At 40.4% G+C, this 20404-nt stretch overlaps 1 protein-coding gene across 1 annotated transcript in view; it reads right to left on the reverse strand.

Moving 5' to 3' along the window:
* The window catches only part of nbas (NBAS subunit of NRZ tethering complex), a 305288-nt gene that overhangs the window by 21049 nt on the left and 263835 nt on the right, over positions 1 to 20404 (reverse strand). Inside the window, exon 50 of the mRNA XM_073056940.1 lies at positions 4042 to 4186. Within this exon, the coding sequence (XP_072913041.1) occupies positions 4042 to 4186 (145 nt within the window). The remainder of the gene's footprint in view (positions 1 to 4041; positions 4187 to 20404) is intronic.

Raw genomic sequence — 20404 nt, forward strand, 5'->3', positions numbered from 1 at the left:
AAAACGTTAAGTTAAGCAAACAGTTATTAAATGAAAGAAAAAAACAAAAAGGACCCATTACTCTTAAACAGTCAAATGTGCACTTAAGTTGGAGCTCATCTTGAACTTGTCTGTCACTCCCATGCTGGACCCTCGATCTGAGTGGAAGCACACACCACCTTCTAAATGTCACTCAGAATCCATCTTGAACAAATGGGTCTCCCACAGGAGTATCAGTTCTTCCCTCCTGAGGCCATTCATCTGCACAAAGCACCTTGTGCAACAGGGACAGCATCGTCAGCCATCTTTTCCCCCATTTTCTTCCAGCTGCTGCCCGCGTCCTCTAGAACCTCCTCCCAAATCTACCATTCTGATTGACACCTTACATTCCTAAGTTAAATAACAAAGCTTCTTATCTCAGCACAAACTCAAACAAGCTGAGAGTAGTACAGACTGATTTTACAGAACTGCTAAAATGTAATTCCTACAGCAGAGCAATAAGAATCTTAACCAGGATAAGAGTCTTAAACATAAGGTTTCCTATCATGTGGTGCTACAGGGTTCTAATCAGGCATGAACAATAAAGATCCCTAAATGGTCATATCCTACAGTAGTTCTTCCCCAACACCCTCTCCCCACATCCACCACGTGGCAGATTGAGCACAGAACCCCATTTCTTCCCTTGATCTCATTTAACCTGAGCCTTTCTGCTTCTTGCAGTTCAGGTGCAGAGACAACTATTGGTGGAGCTTGGATTGGTGCCAACAAAGGTCAACAGCCAATGTTTTTTTGCTCAGCATGCGACCCTACCAGTGCAACCTGCTAAAAGGGCAGGAGCTGGCAGTAATTGATGAAGGATGGGTTGTACTATTAGAGAACTGGGAGCCAGCACAGGTTACCAAGAGAAGAAAACGTGTATCACCAGAGCTGAATTTCAGATAAGCAGTGAAATGTAGAATTTTGGATAACTTTGTACACAGCAATTTTTTGCCCAAGCAGCAAGAAAAACAGACATTGCTTGGTTTGATATCCTGATTATAATAAAACAAAGATGACAAAAGCAATACATGTATCTCAATTAATTTGTATAAAATTATACCTATTTAAAGAATTTCTCCCAACTATGAAATGTTGGAATTTTCTCATTCTACTCTCAACCATAGCCAAGGTTCTGTTGACAGTCTATAGGATTCATTACAGGCTGTGCAAAGTTCAATGTTCTCAGGGGAGATGGTATTAAATCTAGAATCAGCTGTCAAGGTAATTTTCCTATCTCATCCTCCTCATGCAAAAATCATACTGCATCTAAAGACACATCATGCCTCTTTAGGAGGGGATATACAGTGATCTCAATTTCAGAAGTAATTCAATATAAAAAATGGCTTTTTTCAAAGCAATTTATGCACGTATACATCTGAAAAAGAAAAAGAAACAGCAAAAAAGTTTATTTTAAAGCAATAATGTAAGTTAGTTGGATTTTTCATTTGTGGAGAATACATTCTGCTGGAGAAAACTCCTGATGCGAGGGTTAAAGGAGATATAGGGACTGTAAGCCAGTTCATTAGGAACAAGTTTTCAGAAAAGATTCCAGTAAGGAGTCAATGAACGTGTGTTTTTTTAAAAAATATTTTGAACTTGCCTTCTTTTCTGCAGCTCCAGTATAGCAGGTAACATTTGAGATTTGGAATCACTGCCAATATTTTTTACTCCTGCTGCTTATTCATTCTACTGATGGCAGAATTATACAGCAACCAAGTAACATTTTGGAGATTTCAGTGCAGCTGCCCAGATCTATGAAAACTATATTTTACTTTGATGAAGCTTCTGGTTTTAGACCAGTGTCAGGTGTCACAGCTCAAGAGGATGCCTTGAGTTCTCAGTGACAAATGCACCAACTAGCATTATAAACACTTGAGAGAGCTTAACTTCAAACTTTTCTAAGTGCTGTGACTTCAGCTTTTTTATTTAATGTCTATTCATTCATTTTCCTTGCTGTCAAGACCAATATTTATACCCCAATTGTAATTTCCCTCAGGAAGGTGGCAGCAAGCAAGCTTCATATATATAAAAAAAAAAACATTGTTTTATTTGGAGAGGAGTTCTAGGATTTATATCCAGGGTGGATGAAAGGTCAGTGATATGTTTCCAAGTCAGGATGCTGTGTGACTTGGAGGGGAACATTTGGTGTCAAGAGTTAACTTGGTTCTGAAGCTCTTGCTTTATCTGCCGGTAGAGGTTCAAGGCTTAGGATGTACAGTTGGAGTAGCAATGGTGAGAAACAACATTGCAATTTGTAGATAGCATATACGACAGAATTAATGTTTAGGATGATCGTTGGGAGGTTAGTCCTAACTGGTGTCTTGGATAGATGGTTCAATGCACTCTTTGGAGATGGCCATTTGTACAACAAAGGCAGCAGGCAATGTAACAAAAACACAAGAGGTTTTGCTGATACCGCCCTATGCCTGAATGTTATCTAAATCTTGCCACAAACAAGCATGGGTTGCTGCCTTTGTGAAGAAGTGAACAGAACTGAAGAGTGCGCAATTATGAGTGAACATCCACTCTTTCGCAATTACAATAGAAGGAAGTTCATGAGAAGCACCTGAAGATACTTTGGACAAAGACATTGCAGTAGTGACCAGTTGCAAGATAAATTACCTCCAACATTCAAACCATCTTCTTCTGCACACAATACAACTCCGACCATTACAGTATTTACTCTCTTGAGGTTCAGTGACTTTAATTTTACAAGTTCCTTTGATGCCATGCTCAATCATGTGCTAGCTTGATGTATTTCCCCTCATCCTTGGATATCAAATTTCTGGTCTGTGATTGGAATAAGGTTGCTATGAGGTCTGAAGCCAAGTGGCCACATTGAAACCAAAAGTGATGACTAATTGTGCTTGACAGGACTGTTAATGACACCTTCCATCATTTTGCTGCTGTCTGACTGAGGACTGAATGGACAGTAATTACCTAGAATGGATGTTCCTCATTTTTTTGTGAAAAGGACAGATCTGAGTAATTTATAACACTGTCATGCTTAACAATGTGATCTAACTGCGCTGGGAATGACAGAACAATTAAACAAATACTTTGGGTGCATCTTTATAGAAAAGGATACACATAGCCTTCCAGAAATGTTTGGGAACATCTGGGGAGGAACTGAAGGAAATGAGTATTGGGAAGAAAACAGAGTTGGAGAAATTAATTAAACTGAAATCCAAAGCAAGACCTGATAACATACATCTCATGATTATGAATGAGGTGGCTGTGGAAACCGTGGACACGTTATTATTTTCTAATATTGTACAGATTATGTATTCCTGCAAATTGGGAGGGTGGTCAATGTAACCCCACAATTTGAAGACATAAGGAGAGAGAATACAGGGAACTACAATCTATTTACAACAATAGGAGAAAATGCTGCAGGCTTTTATAAGGGAAAATACGGAGTAGAAATAAATTGGTCTTTATTGGGAGGGCAGGTAGCATCTAGTGGAGTAACAAGAATTAGTGCTTGGGCCCCAAGTATTCATAATGTGCTTCAATGATTTGGATGAGCAAGTCAAATGTAATATTTCTAAGTTTAGCAATGACATGAAAGTGGGTAGAATAATACTATAAATTATGAGGAGTTTGCATGGAGGCTTCAGGAGAATTTAAATTGGGCAAATAGACAAAAATATAACAGAAGCTTCTTCACATGGCAACTCATTTTTAGGCATGCCTGAGTCTGTTCTCTGCATGCCCATCTGCAATTCTTCATTGATGAGAATGGCAAAGTGAGGATATGTCTGGCCATAAGGTGACAGATCATGGTGTGTACTGTTGGTGCCAGTAACTCCATTGCTACCTAGTTTTCAGATGCTGGATTCATACTGAATTGCAACAAATAAAAGTTCAGATCATACAGGAAATTACAATTTAGAATTTTCATACAAATGTAATGCTGCTAGTCTATTGTGTGTAATTAAATTTCCAACTGCATTTTTACTAACAAAACTGTCTTTCATGACATACTTTAGATTCATCTTTAAAAGAAGATTTAAAAATTACCTGAACTGGTAGTTTGTGCTTTGTCAAGTAAAGAGACCGGCAGATGCCAAGTATTTCATTACCAATGGTAATTTTGTGTTCAGGATTGCACTTTCCCAACATGGCAGTGATGAGCTTAATCCAAGCATTATCCTTCTCACTTAATCTAGAGGAGCAGAGATATTTTAATTAGGAAACTTCAACTGTATTTCATCAACATACCCATAATGAACATTTCCAAGATTTTAAAGCTACATCTAGATTCTTGTGTACAACTTAAAGGAATGTATTGCAGGTGGCAGGGATGGGAATTTCCCTGAGAGTTGTCATAGATTCAATGGGTTGAATGGCTTCCTTCGCTGTCATAAAGTAGTCATTGAGTTCAAGATAGAGTCATAGAACACAATAGCACAGAAACAGGCCCTTTGGCCTATCGAGTCTAAGCCAATCCATTAATTTGCCTAATTCCATTGACCTGCACTCAGACCATAGCCCTCCACACCTCTCCCACCCATATACCTACCCAGGTTTTTCTTATATGTTGAAATTGAACCTGCATCCGTTTGTGCTGGAAGCTCCTTCTACACTCTCACCACTTTGAGTGAAGAAGATCCCCTCATGTTCCCCTTAAACATTTCACCTTTCACCCTTAACCCATGACCTCTAGTTGTAGTCTCACCCAACCTCAGTAAAAAAAAGTCTGCTTGCATTTAAACTATCTATAAACCGTCTATCAAATCTACCCTTAATCTTCTATGTTCTAACCTTTTCAATGTCTCCCTGAAACTCAGGTCCCCGAGACCCGGCAACATTGTAAACTTTCTCTGCACTCTTTCAATCTTATTTACATTTTTCCTGTAGGTAGGTGATGAAAACTGCATACAATGCTCCAGATTAGACCTCACCAATGTTTATGCAATTTCACCATAACATTCCAATTCTTGTAGTCAATAAATTGATTTATGAAAGCCAATATGCCAAATGCTTTTTTACAACCCTCTCTACATGTGATGCCACTTTCAAGGAAATATTAATCTGTATTCGCAGATGTCTCTGTTGAAAAATATGAAAGAGTATGAAAAATATGCATCAATACAAGAAAATACAGCAGTTTCCATTGAGAACATGTAAATGATTTCATATGACCTATTGTAGGAGGCTGCTATTTAAGCCCATCAAACCTCTGCTGGCTCATAGAATAATTCTAATCTGCTACTGACATTTCTACGTTCCTATCAATCTCTGGGGCAGACTAACCTATCAATCTGAACACCTTTGGAGTCAACTTGAATACTGAAAATTCTTCTCACAGATGCTGCTACATAGAATAGTACAGCACATTACAGGCCCTTCAGCCCACAATGTTGTGCTGACCTTCAAACCCTGCCTCACATATAACCACCCCCCGCACCTTAAATTCCTCCATATACCTGTCTAGTAGTCTCTTAAACTTCACTAGTGTATCTGCCTCCACCACTGACTCAGGCAGTGCATTCCACGCACCAACCACTCTCTGAGTGAAAAACCTTCCTCTAATATCCCCCTTGAACTTCCCTCCCCTTACCTTAAAGCCATGTCCTCTTGTACTGACCAGTGGTGCCCTGGGGAAGAGGCACTGGCTATCCACTCTGTCTATTCCTCTTAGTATCTTGTACACCTCTATCATGTCTCCTCTCATCCTCCTTCTCTCCAAAGAGTAAAGCCCTAGCTCCCTTAATCTCTGATCATAATCCATACTCTCTAAAGCAGGCAACATCCTGGTAAATCTCCTCTGTACCCTTGCCAATGCTTCCACATCCTTCCTATAGTGAGGCAACCAGAACTGGACACAGTATCTAAGTGTGGCCTAACTAGAGTTTTATACAGCTGCATCATTACATCGCGACTCTTAAACTCTATCCCTTGACTTATGAAAGCTAACACCCCATAAGCTTTCTTAACTACCCTATCTACCTGTGAGGCAACTTTCAGGATCTGTGGACATGTACCCCCAGATCCCTCTGCTCCTCCACACTACCAAGTCCACAGTACATCCACTGAGATCCTCCAACAGAATTTTAGTTGCTCCAGATTATAGAATATGCAGTGTCCTGTCTGCAGTGGATGACTTTTGGACTTCAGAGTACTTAATATGACTGGGGGAAATGCTTATGCCACAGGGGGAACATGCAAACTCCACACGGATAGCACTGGAGGTCAGAATTGAACATGGATCACTGGGCCACGACTGGTCAACAACTCTACTAGCTGCACTATCATGCTTTAATTATGGTTGGGTGCAGCTTTGAGAGAGTAAAGACACAAGTCTTCAGACTGATATGCAACAAAAATAAGGGCAATTTTTCACAGATTATCCTCAACATTGGTGCCCTGCAACTCTACTTCCTGTACACTCATGAATGCATGGTCAGATTCTGCTTGAACTCCATCTACGTGTTTGCAGATGATACCATCATAATGGGCTGTATCTTATATAATGATGAGTCAAAGTACAAGAAGAAGATAGAGATCCTAATGGCATGGAGTCATTCTTTACTTCAATGTTAACAAAACAGAAGTGGTCGACATCGACTTCAGAAAGGGGTCAGTTTACATTCTCCTAACTGTATCAACTGAGGTGAAGTCCAGAGTGCTGGGAGTTTCAAGTTCCTAGGAGTGAACATCACCTAAAAGCCTGTCCTGTCACAACTACGTTGACATCACTGCAAGAAACTACAGAAAGCTGTCGACTCAGCACATCATGGAAACCAGCCTCTCCTTCGTGGACTCTGTTTATACTTCACACTGCCAACACAAATGAAAGGCCCAACCTACCCTGGACATCTCTCTTCTTCCCGAACCCTCTCACATGCGGGAAATACAAATGCCTGAAAGCACATACCACCAGGCTCAAGGATAGCTTCTAGCCTGCTGATATAAGAATACTGAACAGACTTTTGTAGGATAACATGGACTCTTGACCTGACAGTCTACCTCGTTATGACTTTGAATCTTTTGGTTTACCTGCACTGCACTTTCTCTGTAGGTGTTACACTTTATTCTGTACTTTGTTATTCTTTTACTTTGTTCTGCCCTTAGTATAACAATCTGATCTGTATGAACTGCATGCATGACAAGGCTTTCACTGTACCTCAGTACATGAGACAATACTAAAACTATTTACCAATTTTACTGTTTTTGGCAATTTTCCCTTTTGTAATATTACCCTTCTTCAACTAACTTTGTCTTCCTGAAGCTGCATAGCATTCATACCCTTCTAAGTCCACTTTGTCACCAGCTCATCCTAAGCTCGGCTGTGAATACTCCTAATTTCACCAAGTGCTATCCACCCAACTTAAGTTTAAAATTCTTATTCATATGTTCAAATTCCTCAATGGCTTTCTGTTCACCATGTTTGTAACTCTTCCAGCACTCCACTCCAATTCTGGCTTCATGGTCTCCTAATTACTTCAGTAGGTTTTAACCAAGTAGGCTCTGGAATTTGATGCCTACATTCCTCTTATTATCATTGGTTCCAATGATGTACATTATAATGGCCCAAAATGGAAACATTTATTATAATTTACAAAAGTATTAGAATTACTGTAATTTTGCACGATACAATATCTCTCCTTGGGTATATTCAATCTATGAATCTTTAATCTATGCTTTAGAGATTAGCTTTATTTTTCATATGTACATCGAAACATCAAAACAGTGAAATGCTTCATTTGTGTAAACGACCAACACAGTCCAAGGATCGTGCAGTCTGCAAGTGTTGTCATGCTACCAATGCCCACAACTTGCTAACCTGCACATCTTTGGAATGTGGGAGGAAACCAGAGCATCTGGAGGAAAGCCACAGTCACAGGGAGAACATTCAAACTCCCTACAGACAGCAATGGGAATTGAATCCCATTCTTACAGCTAATGCTCTAAAACATTACACTAACCACCATGCTGCCCTGAAGTGTAAATTCTTTTCCAGACATTAAATTTAATAGAAAGTGCAATTAGTGTACAGTATTTCTAAATGTTAGTGTCATTACAAAATCGGAGCATTTTTTTAACAGCATGCTGCTTGAACAATTGCAGCTAGTTTAGTGCAACAATTGGAATGTTTAAAACTTTAGAAAATGTAAAGTGAACTAGTAAATGTATTTTCAATTACACGACAAAGCTGGGAAACGTTACCAAGCTATACCTGTCTCTACAACATGTGACTGGGAATCAGAGGGAAAACAATGCACTGATTTTGAAGCATGCCAGTATGATTCAATTTACAATTTGTTCCATTTCAAACTACATGAAAAATGCAACATCTTGTGATATACATTTACTGCGGTAGAAAAACAGTCTTTCACAAACAATTTATTCCTAATTTGACTACCTTGATAACAAAATCAATGGTTGCATTGGTACCATCTACAGCCACAATAAGATTAAATACAATCAAATCTTTAAAATTATATTTGACATGAGTATGATTATCTGCACAACAGTTATTTTATAGCTATTCTGGATGATCCAAGTTTACTTTTATGTCTAGAAGGATCATGGTCTTTAAATCGGAATACTTTAGCTACCAGTTAATCTTGGTATTATCAGAAATACAAAGGAGATTAATTCTATCCAACCCAATAAGAGATCCATGACAACTATTGATTACCGTACATATCCACATAATGCTGGGCAAAACCTCAAATGCAAAAATCTCATTAATAATAAAACTTGAGAAATATAAAAATGATGAAATTATTTTGTTAAAAATAACTTATTTTACAACACAAAAGAAGGAAGCAAGAAGTGACTTATTTTAAATTTACGTGCAATGTTTTGCATCTAAATATTGTGAAATAACGAACTATTAGAACGAGACAAAGTACTGCATGAGGCTCCGATAAAAGGACCATAGGTACATTGTGTACTTGCTGCAATGTTTCATAATCAAAAGCCAGGGAGCAATCAGATACTTTAATCACAAAAAGGCTGTGTAATGCCCTCAACAATTAACTTTGAAACTTCAGGAAATACTGTTTGCCAGAAAGAATTAGAATTAGATTGGAAACATGCTAATGCTGGATTATGAGGATAATGTTCTTTTCTCTCTGTCTCAGCTTTCAGACGTTGCTTTGTAAGGCTGGCTGCAGAACACAGCTTTTAGTGAAGAACTAAGCAACGAAAGAGAAAAGTTTTCAACAGTTATCAGGTAAAATCGGAGCTATTTAAATGATTGGTATATGGTACAATAGAGTACTGCTGTTTTATCTAGTTGTACAAATTAAAATGTGCACGCAAGCCTCACTCTATTTATGCTTGTGAACTTACTAATATATACTGCAGCACTCTCCCTTGCTAATAATTTCAAGGTGGGTGCAATAGCTACTTACCAGGGCAACAAAGCATTGTGACAGGGTCTGACTTACAGTCCATAGAAAGGTGAAAAAAATGTGTCAATGCTTTTCTTAAAATTGTTTATGGCTCACACTAGATAATAATATTTAGGATAGCCATAGTGGAATTTAGCACATTGTTAGAGGGGGCCAGGACAAAAGCAGCATTGTAACAAATAGGGAAACATTTTTGTTTTTACTTAGAATATAGTTACAGGCACTTTATGGCACAATGAGCCCATGCTAACTAATTATACCCATGTGATCAATTAACCTTCCAATCCGTATATTGCTAGAACGTGGGAGGAAATTGAAGCACCCGGAAAAAACCAGGTTTCTTCCAGAACTGAACCCAGGTCAATAGACAATAGACAGTAGGTGCAGGAGTAGGCCATTCGGCCCTTCTAGCCAGCACCACCATTCACTGTGATCATGGCTGATCATACACAATCAGTACCCTGTTCCTGCCCTCTCCCCATATCCCTTGACCCCGCTATCTATAAGAGCTCTAACTAACTCTCTCTTGAATGCAACCAGAGACTTGGCCTCCACTGCCTTCTGGGGCAGAGCATTCCACATATCCACCACTCTCTGGGTGAAAAAGTTTTTCCGCATCTCTGTTCTAAATGGCCTACCCCTTATTCTTAAACTGTGGCCTCTAGTTCTGGACTCACCCATCAGCGGGAACATGCTTCCTGCCTCCAGCGTGTCCAATCCCTTAATAATCTTATTTGTTTCAATCAGATCCCCTCTCACCTTTCTAAATTCCAGTGTAACAAGCCCAGTCGCTCCAATCTTTCAACATATGACAGTCCCACCATTCCAGGAATTAACCTTGTGAACCTACGCCGCACTCCCTCAATAGCAAGAATGTCCTTCCTCAAATTTGGAGACCAAAACTGCACACAATACTCTAGGTGGGGTCTCACCAGGGCCCTGTACAGCTGCAGAAGGACCTCTTTACTCCTATACTCAATTCCTCTTGTTATAAAGGCCAGCATGCCATTAGCTTTCTTCACTGCCTGCTGTACCTGCATGCTTGCTTTCATTGACTGATGTACAAAAACACCTAGATCTCATTGTACTTCCCCTTTTCCTAACTTGACTCCATTTAGATAGTAATCTGCCTTTCCGTTCTTGCCTCCAAAGTGGATAACCTCACATTTATCCACATTAAACTGCATCTGCCATACATTTGCCCACTTACCCAACCTGTCCAAGTCACCCTGCATTCTCATAACATCCTCCTGACATTTCATACTGCCACCCAGCTTTGTGTCATCAGCAAATTTGCTAATGTTACTTTTAATCCCTTCATCTAAATCATTAATGTATATTGGAAACAGCTGCGGTCCCAGCACCAAACCTTGCGGTACCCCACTGGTCACAGCCTGCCATTCCGAAAGGGACCCGTTAATCGCTACTCTTTGTTTCCTGTCAGTCAGCCAATTTTCAATCCATGTCAGTACCCTGCCCCCAATATCATGTGCCCTAATTTTGCCCACTAATCTCCTATGTGGGACTTTATCAAAAGCTTTCTGTAAGTCCAGGTACACTACATCCACTGGCTCTCCCTTGTCCATTCTCATAGTTACATCCTCAAAAAACTCCAGAAGATTAGTCAAGCATGATTTTCCCTTCATAAATCCATGCTGACTCGGACTGATCCTTCTACTGCTATCCAAATGTGTTGTAATTTCCTCTTTTATAATTGACTCCAGCATCTTTCCCACCACTGACGTCAGGCTAACCGGTCTATAATTCCCTGTTTTCTCTCTCCCTCCTTTCTTGAAAAGTGGGACAACATTAGCCACCCTCCAATCAGCAGGAACTGTTCCTGAATCTGTAGAACATTGGAAAATGATTACCAATGCATCCACGATTTCTAGAGCCACCTCTTTAAGTACCCTGGGATGCAGACCATCAGGTCCCGGGGACTTATCAGCCTTCAGACTCAACAGTCTATCCAACACCGTTTCTTGCCTAATATAAATCTCCTTCAGTTCATCCTTTATCCTAGTTCCTTAGGCCACTATTACATCTGGGAGATTGTTTGTGTCTTCCCTAGTGAAGACAGATCCAAAGTACCTGTTCAATTCATCTGCCATTTCCTTGTTCCCCATAATAAATTCACCCGTTTCTGTCTTCAATGGCCCAATTTTGGTCTTAACTATTTTTTTGCTATTCACATACCTAAAGCAGCTTTTACTATCCTCCTTTATATTCTTGGCTAGTTTACCTTCGTACCTCATTTTTTCTTGGTGTATTGCCTTTTTTGTTATCTTCTGTTGCTCTTTAAAAGCTTCCCAGTCCTCCGGTTTCCCGCACATCTTTGCTATGTTATACTTCTTCTCTTTTATTTTTATACTGCCCTTTACTTCCCTCGTCAGCCACGGCCGCCCCTTACTCCCCTTAGGATCTTTCTTCCTCTTTGGAATGAACCGATCCTGCACCTTCTGCATTATTCCCAGAAATACCTGCCATTGTTGTTCCACTGTCTTCCCTGCTAGGGTATTGTTCCATTGAACTTTGGCGAGCTCCTCCCTCATAGCTCCACAGTACCCTTTGTTCAACTGTAATACTGACACATCCGATTTTCCCTCCTTCTCAAATTGTAGGTTAAAACATATCATATTATGGTCACTATCTCCTAATGGTTCCTTTACCTCGAGGTCCCTCATCAAATCCGGTTCATTGCACAACACTAAATCTAGAATTGCCTTCTCCCTGGTAGGCTCCAGTACAAGCTGTTCTAAGAATCCATCTCGGAGGCACTCCACAAACTCCCTTTCTTGGGGTCCAGTACCATTCTGATTCTCCCAGTCTACCTGCATGTTGTAGATAACTCCCATTAGGGTCTTTCTACCCTTAGAATTTCTCAGTTCTATCCATACTGACTCTACATCCCCGATTCTATGTCCCCCCTCGCAAGGGACTGAATATCATTCCTCACCAACAGAGCCACCCCACCCCCTCTGCCAGTGAGTCTGTCCTTTCGATAAGATGTGTATCCTAGAATATTCATTTCCCAGGCCCTGTCCGCTTGAAGCCATGTCTCTGTTATTCCCACAACATCGTACTTGCCAATTTCCAACTGAGCCTCAAGCTCATCTACTTTATTCCTTATATTTTGTGCATTCATATATAATACTTTTAATTTGTTACTCCCCTCTTCTTTCATATCAATTCCTATTTCACTTGGCCATACTGTATGATCTCTTCTTGAGCTTTCTACTCCATTGATTCTGTTGTCCTTTTTAACTTTTCTTATTTTCACTTTCCCTTTAACTCCATCCTTATATTTCCAGTTCATCCCCTCCCCCCCACTACTTAGTTTAAACACATCCGTGTTGCAGTGGCAAACCTGTCTGCCAGAATGCTGGTCCCCCGCCTATTAAGGTGCAACCTGTCCCTTTTGTACAATTCATCCCTACCCCAAAACAGATCCCAGTGGTCCAAGAATGTAACTCCTTGCTTCCTGCACCAGTTCCTCAGCCACACATTCAGATCCATTATCTCCCTGTTCCTGCCCTCTCCAGCATGAGGAATTGGAAGCAAACCAGAGATAACCACCCTGGAAGTCCTGCTTTTCAGCCTTCTTCCGAGTTCTCTGAAGTCCCGCTGCAGAATATCCTTCCTCTTCTTCCCGATGTCATTTGTGCCGACATGCACCACCACTTCCGGCTGTTCACCTTCACCCTTGAGGATTCCCTGCAATCGATCCGTGATGTCCTGGATCCTAGCACCAAGCAGGCAACACACCATCCTCAAATCTCGCCTGTTGCCGCAGAAACCCCTTTCCGTACCTCTTACTATGGAGTCCTCTACTACCACGGCTCTTCCTGATGTCTGACTCCTCGGCTCTGCTTCTACACCAATTTTCGGCTCACAGACCTGTCTGCCTCTCAGACTGGCAGTATCTTCTGTCCTGACAGCTTCCAAGAGGGTGAACCTGTTTATGAGAGGTACATCCCCTGGGGTCTCCTGTACTTCAAGCATCCTTTCCTTCCTCATCATCGCCCCCTTTCTCTCTTCCGATATCCTCGGTGTAACGACCTCACTGTAGGTCCTGTCCAGAAAACTCTCGTTTTCGCAGATAAACCTGAGGTCATCCAGTTCTTTCTTCAGTGCTACAACATGCTCCTTCAGAAGCTGAATCTGGACACACTTTCCACAGCTGTAGCAGCCGGGGGCACCATCAGTGTCGCTGACCTCCCACATCATGCACGTAGCACACTGAATCAGCTTAACGGTCATGTCTTCACCCTCTCCATTTGTGCCTGGCGTGGTCTCCTCCCTCAGCCTCCTCGCCGAAGACTCTCGAGCCAAAGACTGATGGTGTAATAACATTACACTACCATGAGTAGATATGTCATGAAGCGTAGGATAATCGTGCACATTGCAAAATGGGCAAGTGACCATGTATCATGCCACTTAATGACATTCCATTTTTGTGGTCTTACAAACAAAATCGACTAGAGAGGTCTCCCTTATAGGGCACAATCGAACTGGGCAAACAAAGTGGTAGAATACAGGGTAATTATTGTTGCTCAGGAACAGGGAACAGGGTGTATTGTAAACATCAATGATATATCCAAGAGCTCTCTATCAGCTGTTCATATGATTGTGAAACCATCCCCTTACCTTTATAAAATACCTGGTTGGTTGTGCGTATAATGTATACAAACAATTGTTCATGTTATTGGAAAAAATGTATAATAAGGAAAAATCAATTCTTTCCTTTGATCTGGGAGTGATTATCCAAGATTTTCAGATATACATCTTACTGGCTGAAAATCTTGGGCAATCAACTCCCCAGACCAAAGGTAAAAATGTATATATATATACACACACACACACACATTTATATATATAAATGCCCTGGTTAAGATTTCTGCTGCTATACTGTGAGGTATTTTATTTTAACAGCTTTCTGTTAAAACATTTTAACAGCTTTCTGTTAAAACATTTTAACAGTTGCTATTACAGCTGTGGAGAAGATGGACATTTCAAGCTAGACTGTGAGGGCCAGGAAAATCTTCGTAAAGTAAGTCAGCAGTTAATCAAAGAGAGAAGGAACAAAACTATAGAGGGACCCCGTAACAGAACAGGCTGGTGCCTCAGACAGGGTACATTCCAATCAGTGTGTCGTGGAAGAACTAAAATGCAAAACACTATTCCTGAAGGTTTCGTGGATCCAAACTCTGATGATCCAGACAGATTGAAGATGTTGATGCTACAGCCATACCTCACACAGGTTTTTGAAGATACTTTGCTTTATAGATCCTTTTATAACCGGTATTTGGTGCATTTACCACTGATGTCCTACAGTGCCCTTGAGATTTGGAGGCTTAGTACTGATGAGTACCTGTACGATGGCTACTTCAGATTCAGTTTATTGTCATTTAGAAACCACAAATGCAATGCAGTTAAAAAATGAGACAACGTTCCTCCAGAATGATATCACAAAAGCACATGAGAAAACAGACTACACCAGAAAATCCACATAACGTTTGACAATCCCCAATCCAGAGTCCGGAGAGGCTGCTGTGTATTAATATTGCGCTACCATCTTAGCACGTTCCCCGGAAAGGAGCTCCAATCCCCCCAGACAAACAAACTTGTCGTTGAAACTGGAGTTTTTGGAAGCAGATGTTGGAGTAACTGAAACTATTGGTCTTCCCAGATCCAGTTGAAAAAGGTGGAGCTTCCATTCTTGTGGGAACTTCTACTGAGAAAGCTCATGGGAGCATGCAAGGAGAGAAATGGAGAAAACTTTCTGAAAACTTTGTCCATTCAGCCAGTGCTCAGAGCTACTTCTGAAAAAATGCAAGTTCCTCCTAAGCTGAAGGATGATCATAACTGTATGGTATGGTACATCCAGTCTAAACCTGTCATGTTACATCCTGGAGGAGTAACTAGACTGACAGAGGACCCCTTTCCAAGAGAGGTCGTGCTGGTTAGCAACAGCAGAGGTTGAAGATTTTGACCTGCTTAAAATCAGGGAACCTGAGTTCAGTCATGGGGCAGGAGACCTGAGTCCCTGGAAAGTGTGAGTGATAGGCAGGGGGAGGCTTTGTCTAGTGGCCAGGAAAGACCACAAGGTGGCTGAAGGTAGAGAAGCTGAAGATGAGATAAAAAATGTCTCAGAGTCTGGAAACCCCCAGCTAGGCTGGCAGAGCATTCACCAAAGTGTTATGTCAATTCCCATGGTGAGATGTGTTACTTACATTTACAAAGAGATGGGGGGGTTCTATAATCACAAAATTAATTTGAATACTGTGTTATTAATAATGGTTTAATAATATCCAAATTCATGAGGACATGACTATTTTTGGTGGTGGGGGGGGAGAATGTTAAGATTTCTACTGCTTTGCTGTGAGGTATTTTATTTTAGCAGTTTTCTGTGAAATCAGTGCATCCTGCTGGTAAAAGTGTTTTGGCTTTGGCTAAAGATGAGGAGCCATGTTGTCCAACTTAGGAATGTTGTGTCAGCCAATTGTAACTTTCTGCCCAGTGGAAGATTCAAGAGAGCTGGGCAGGATCAGATTTCTGAAGGATAGTAGTCTGGTTTGGTGGGAGCTGCAGAACAAGGCACAAGGGAAGAAGCCACAGAATTCCGTTGGAAGGAGAGTCCCGTTGCAAGAAGTGCTTTGTGCAGATGAATAGCTCCAAGAAGGAAGGGCCACTCCTCCTGAGAGAGCCAGTTCATTTGAGATGGTCTTCGAGGGAAATTTGGATGGAGGCGGGTGCTTTCACTTAGACTGTGGGTCCAGCGTGTGAGTGAAGTGATACACCCCCCAACTCCTCCAGAAATTAGCTCCAATGTTGGTGTGCACATTTGGATTTGTTTAACTATAATGGGCCCTTGTATCACTTGTTTTCTTCCTCTGTTAACTGTTTGATAAAGTTGAAAATTGGCAAATATACATTTTTTTCATAATTTTATGCTGGTGTATGATCTATCATTTAAGGGCTACCAATAACTGTGCATGGTAGTATTTACAAAGCATTTGCTGAAATCAAGATTCTTGTAATCAGAACATTCTGACATCTCTGTTTGGTTGAATCTGAAATCACACCAACTCTAGACATACATTGTCTATGAAACATGACCTTCTCACTGTTGAGTCATGTGGCTGTTAGCAGAGTTAGCTAACAAGCCAAGTTTGTATATGAGCCCTGTAAGAGGGATGTATATAGACAAAAGTAAACCTTTGGTGCTTGAAATGAACCAATGTCCCATGTTTCCACTAACAGGCACACCAAAATGAGTTTTATCAGAAAAGAAGGGTGTTGTATTTGAGGCATTGTGAAACTGAGGAGAATTTCAAGAAAATGTTGTTGCACTCACAAGTGCTTGGAGATAATAGGATATGGAGAGGAATGTCTGTATTTGATAGCCTAATTATGTGGAGTGGTGAGAAGGATTAATAAAAGGGAATTGAGCACATGAGTTTCATGGTGGTTAGACAGGACATGGGGTCACACTGAAGCTAGTTTGGTGTGTACCTAGTTTCTAATATGGGGAAGGAATGTGTGATTCTTTCCAGTTTGCTTATCACTTATATCGGTCCACTGGTGATGTCATAATGGTTTGCACTCCACTCTGTCCAGTCCCACCCAGAAAATGGTGCCTCATATGCCAGGATGCTGTGTATTGACTTTAGCACAATCATCCCTCAGAGACTGTTGTGTAAACTCTCCTTGTTGGGTCTCAACGCCCCTCTCTGTAACTGGATCCTGGACTTCTTGACAGAAAGACCACAGTTAGTCTATGTTGAGTAGCTCCATCACGTTGAGTACTGATGCTTCCCGGGGCTGTATGCTCAACATGCTTCTGTTCACTCTGCTGATGCATGACTGCATCGCTAGATCTAATTCAAATCAAATCATCAAGTTCACTGACGATACAATAGTGGTTGGTCTCATTGACAATGAGACGGCATAGAGAGGAGGTAAAACTGTTGGTAGAATGCTGTGAGCATAACAACTTGAATTTCAATTTAGATAAGTCCAAACAGATGACTGTGGACTTTAGGAAGATGGAGGCCGAACACTCCTCACTGCACATGCATGGCTCCTCTGTGGACAGAGTTAGGAGCACTAACTTTCTGGGAGCGTACATAATGGATTATTTCGCCTGGTCCATCAACAACACCTATTTGGTCAAGAAAGCACAGCACCATCTCCACTTCCTGTGGAAATAGATGTGAGTGAGGCTCCCCACTGCCTTCACTTTAACCAATTTTTACACGAGCGCTATCAAGAGCATCCTTACCACCTGTATCACTGTCTGGTACAGGAACTGCACGGCATCTGACTGCAAGTCCCTATACAGGATTGGAAGGACTGCTGTGAGGATCATCGGGGTCCCTTGACCACCATTAGAGGTATTTATCTGGAGTGCTGTGTACACAGGGCCCTTGGATTGCCAATGATCTCTCCCATCCATCCAACAACCTTTTTGACCTCCTAGTATCAGACAGAAGGTGCTGTAGCATTAGGACAAGAACTGTTGTCCTGATGGAAAACAGGTTCTTCCCCCTACCTAACTCCCTGCCACCACAATCATCATACGGTCTCATTACGTAGGAACTCTCAGTAGTGTTTTACTGTTTACATTTATAATTTGTATTGTACTTGCACCTTATTACTTGTTAATTTATTTGTGGTAATATTAATTTATGTGTTCTGTGTGTAGACTTTTTGTCCTGTGTTGTTCACCTTGGTCCAGAGGAAAGTTGTTTCGCTTGGTAGTATCCATGTGTACAGTTGAATGATGATAAACTGAGGAACTGAGAAAATACTGCAGATGCTGGAAATCCAAAGCAACACACTCAAAATGCTGGAGGATCTCAGCAGGTCAAGCAGCATCTATGGAAATGATTAAACTGTTGACGTTTCGGCGTGAGACTGTACTACTACTACTTGAGTTATTCTTGAGACTGGATTAGCAGCATACAGTGAAATTCAGGGTGAACGCTGAGAATGCATTATAAAGAGGTCAGTTTCTGGGAACTGTTAGTGCGCAAGGAAAAGTTTGAAGACTCTTGAGTCAACAGCACTGGCAAATTCTATGTAGTGGTTTTAAAGCCCTTCCCAAGCTATTCATATGCAAATCAAAGTGAATGATAAATTCTGAAATTCTTAACGTCCATTATAAAATGTCAGAACAATGTCTAAAAAGAAAAACACAGCTTAACATTTCTTTACAACTGAAAACTTAAAGATAAATAAACTATTAAACAGATCCAAATAAAATAAAAAGAGATAAGGGCTAAATGACTAGATTCTTTGAAAAGCTGCAACAAATTGAAAACTAGTGAATGGCAAGCTTGGTGAGGTAATTAAAAGGATTAAAGGGACCAAAAGAGCATGAGGATGGTTGAATAACTCAGTGAAAGGCATAACAAAGCCAAACACAGTTAAAGGGAGAAATAGTTATTAAAGAGCAGCAACTGAGAATAAACTAACACTGGAATTGGAGTTGTAGAACCAATTAACCCCATGGTCCTGCATTCACTTGGTTGAGATATGCTGGCCTGATCTCACACACTCTTGTGTTGGGTGGCAATTAGATCAACAAGTGACATAGTGCAGAGACCTCTACCCCAAGACAGGGTTCAATAGCCAAGCTTGCTGGAGTGCAGCTAAGTCACCTGCAAAAGTTGTCAAATATTTTAGACTTTTTTCTTTAGATATTCATAAGCATTTAATTCAGTCTGAAATATAAAGAACATTTTAAATATTAAGTAAAATAAAAATACATAAAAAGCAGAACTTTGAAAGTTAATCCTTAATATTTGATTTTCTTTGCCTTTAGATCTGCAGGCATGGGATTCTTATTGAAATCTACATGGTATCAGACCCTACATCAGCACTCATTGGGAAGTCCAACTACATAGGATGGTGAATGATGTAATACCATCTGTCACTCAGCAAGTCTGGGAGGTGCATGTTCAGCAGTGTATCCACTGATGTATAAGCTTCACTAAGTTTTAATAGTAATACTTGAAATTTGGTAGGGAGAAAGTGAAATCTGATGTAGCAGTATTTCAGTGGAGTAAGGGAAATGACAGTGGTATGAGAGAGGAGTTGGCCAAAGTAAATTGGAAGGAGATGCTTGCAGGGATGTCAGCACAGCAGCAATGGTATGCATTTCTGGGAAAAATGAGAAAGGTGCCGGACATGCGTATTCCAAAAATGAAGAAATACTCAAATGGTTAAATAGTACAACCATGGCTGACAAGGGAAGTCAAAGCTATTATAAAAGCAAAAGAAAGGGCATACAACAAAGCAAAAATTAGTGGGAAGATAGAGGATTGGGAAGTTTTTAAAAACCTACACAAAGCAGCTAAAAAAAATCAGAAGGGAAAAAAAATGAAATATGAAAGCAAGCTAGCAAATAATATCAAAGTGGATAATAATAGTTTTTTCAAGTATATTAAAAATAAAACAGAGTATGGATTTAGGACCACTACAAAATGAGGCAGGAGAAATAATAACGGGAGACAAGGAGATGGCTGATGAACTAAATGACTGAATGGTGGAGTAGATTTGATGGGCCAGATGGCCTAATTCTGCTCCTATATCTTATGGTCTGATGGTCTAATAAGCTGATGGTTACAATTGGAAATGTTATTTCTTCAAGTAAAAATTTCTCAATTTTTCTGTAAATAATATTGATTTGAAATTCGAGCTATACTACAGGTGTTAGTTACATTTTGATTTTATAATCCTCTTTACAATGTAGTCTTTTTCCTTCTCAAGTTATAGTAACAAAACTCAACAAATTATTGAGAAAACATTTAATCCTATAGCAATGTGGAAACAACACACATTGAGAAATACAACCGGAACTGCTTCAATTGTTCATTTATCATTTTTAGTAGTTTTCCTTCAAACCATAAGTAACTAATGTAAAGTGTCAATACACATAGTTCCAAATTTCATTGTCTACATGAAAAGGTCCTTGCACCTAAACTAAACCTGTCATCAATTATTAATTC

This window comes from Hemitrygon akajei, chromosome 9, assembly GCF_048418815.1.
Source record: "Hemitrygon akajei chromosome 9, sHemAka1.3, whole genome shotgun sequence".
Taxonomy (NCBI): domain Eukaryota; kingdom Metazoa; phylum Chordata; class Chondrichthyes; order Myliobatiformes; family Dasyatidae; genus Hemitrygon; species Hemitrygon akajei.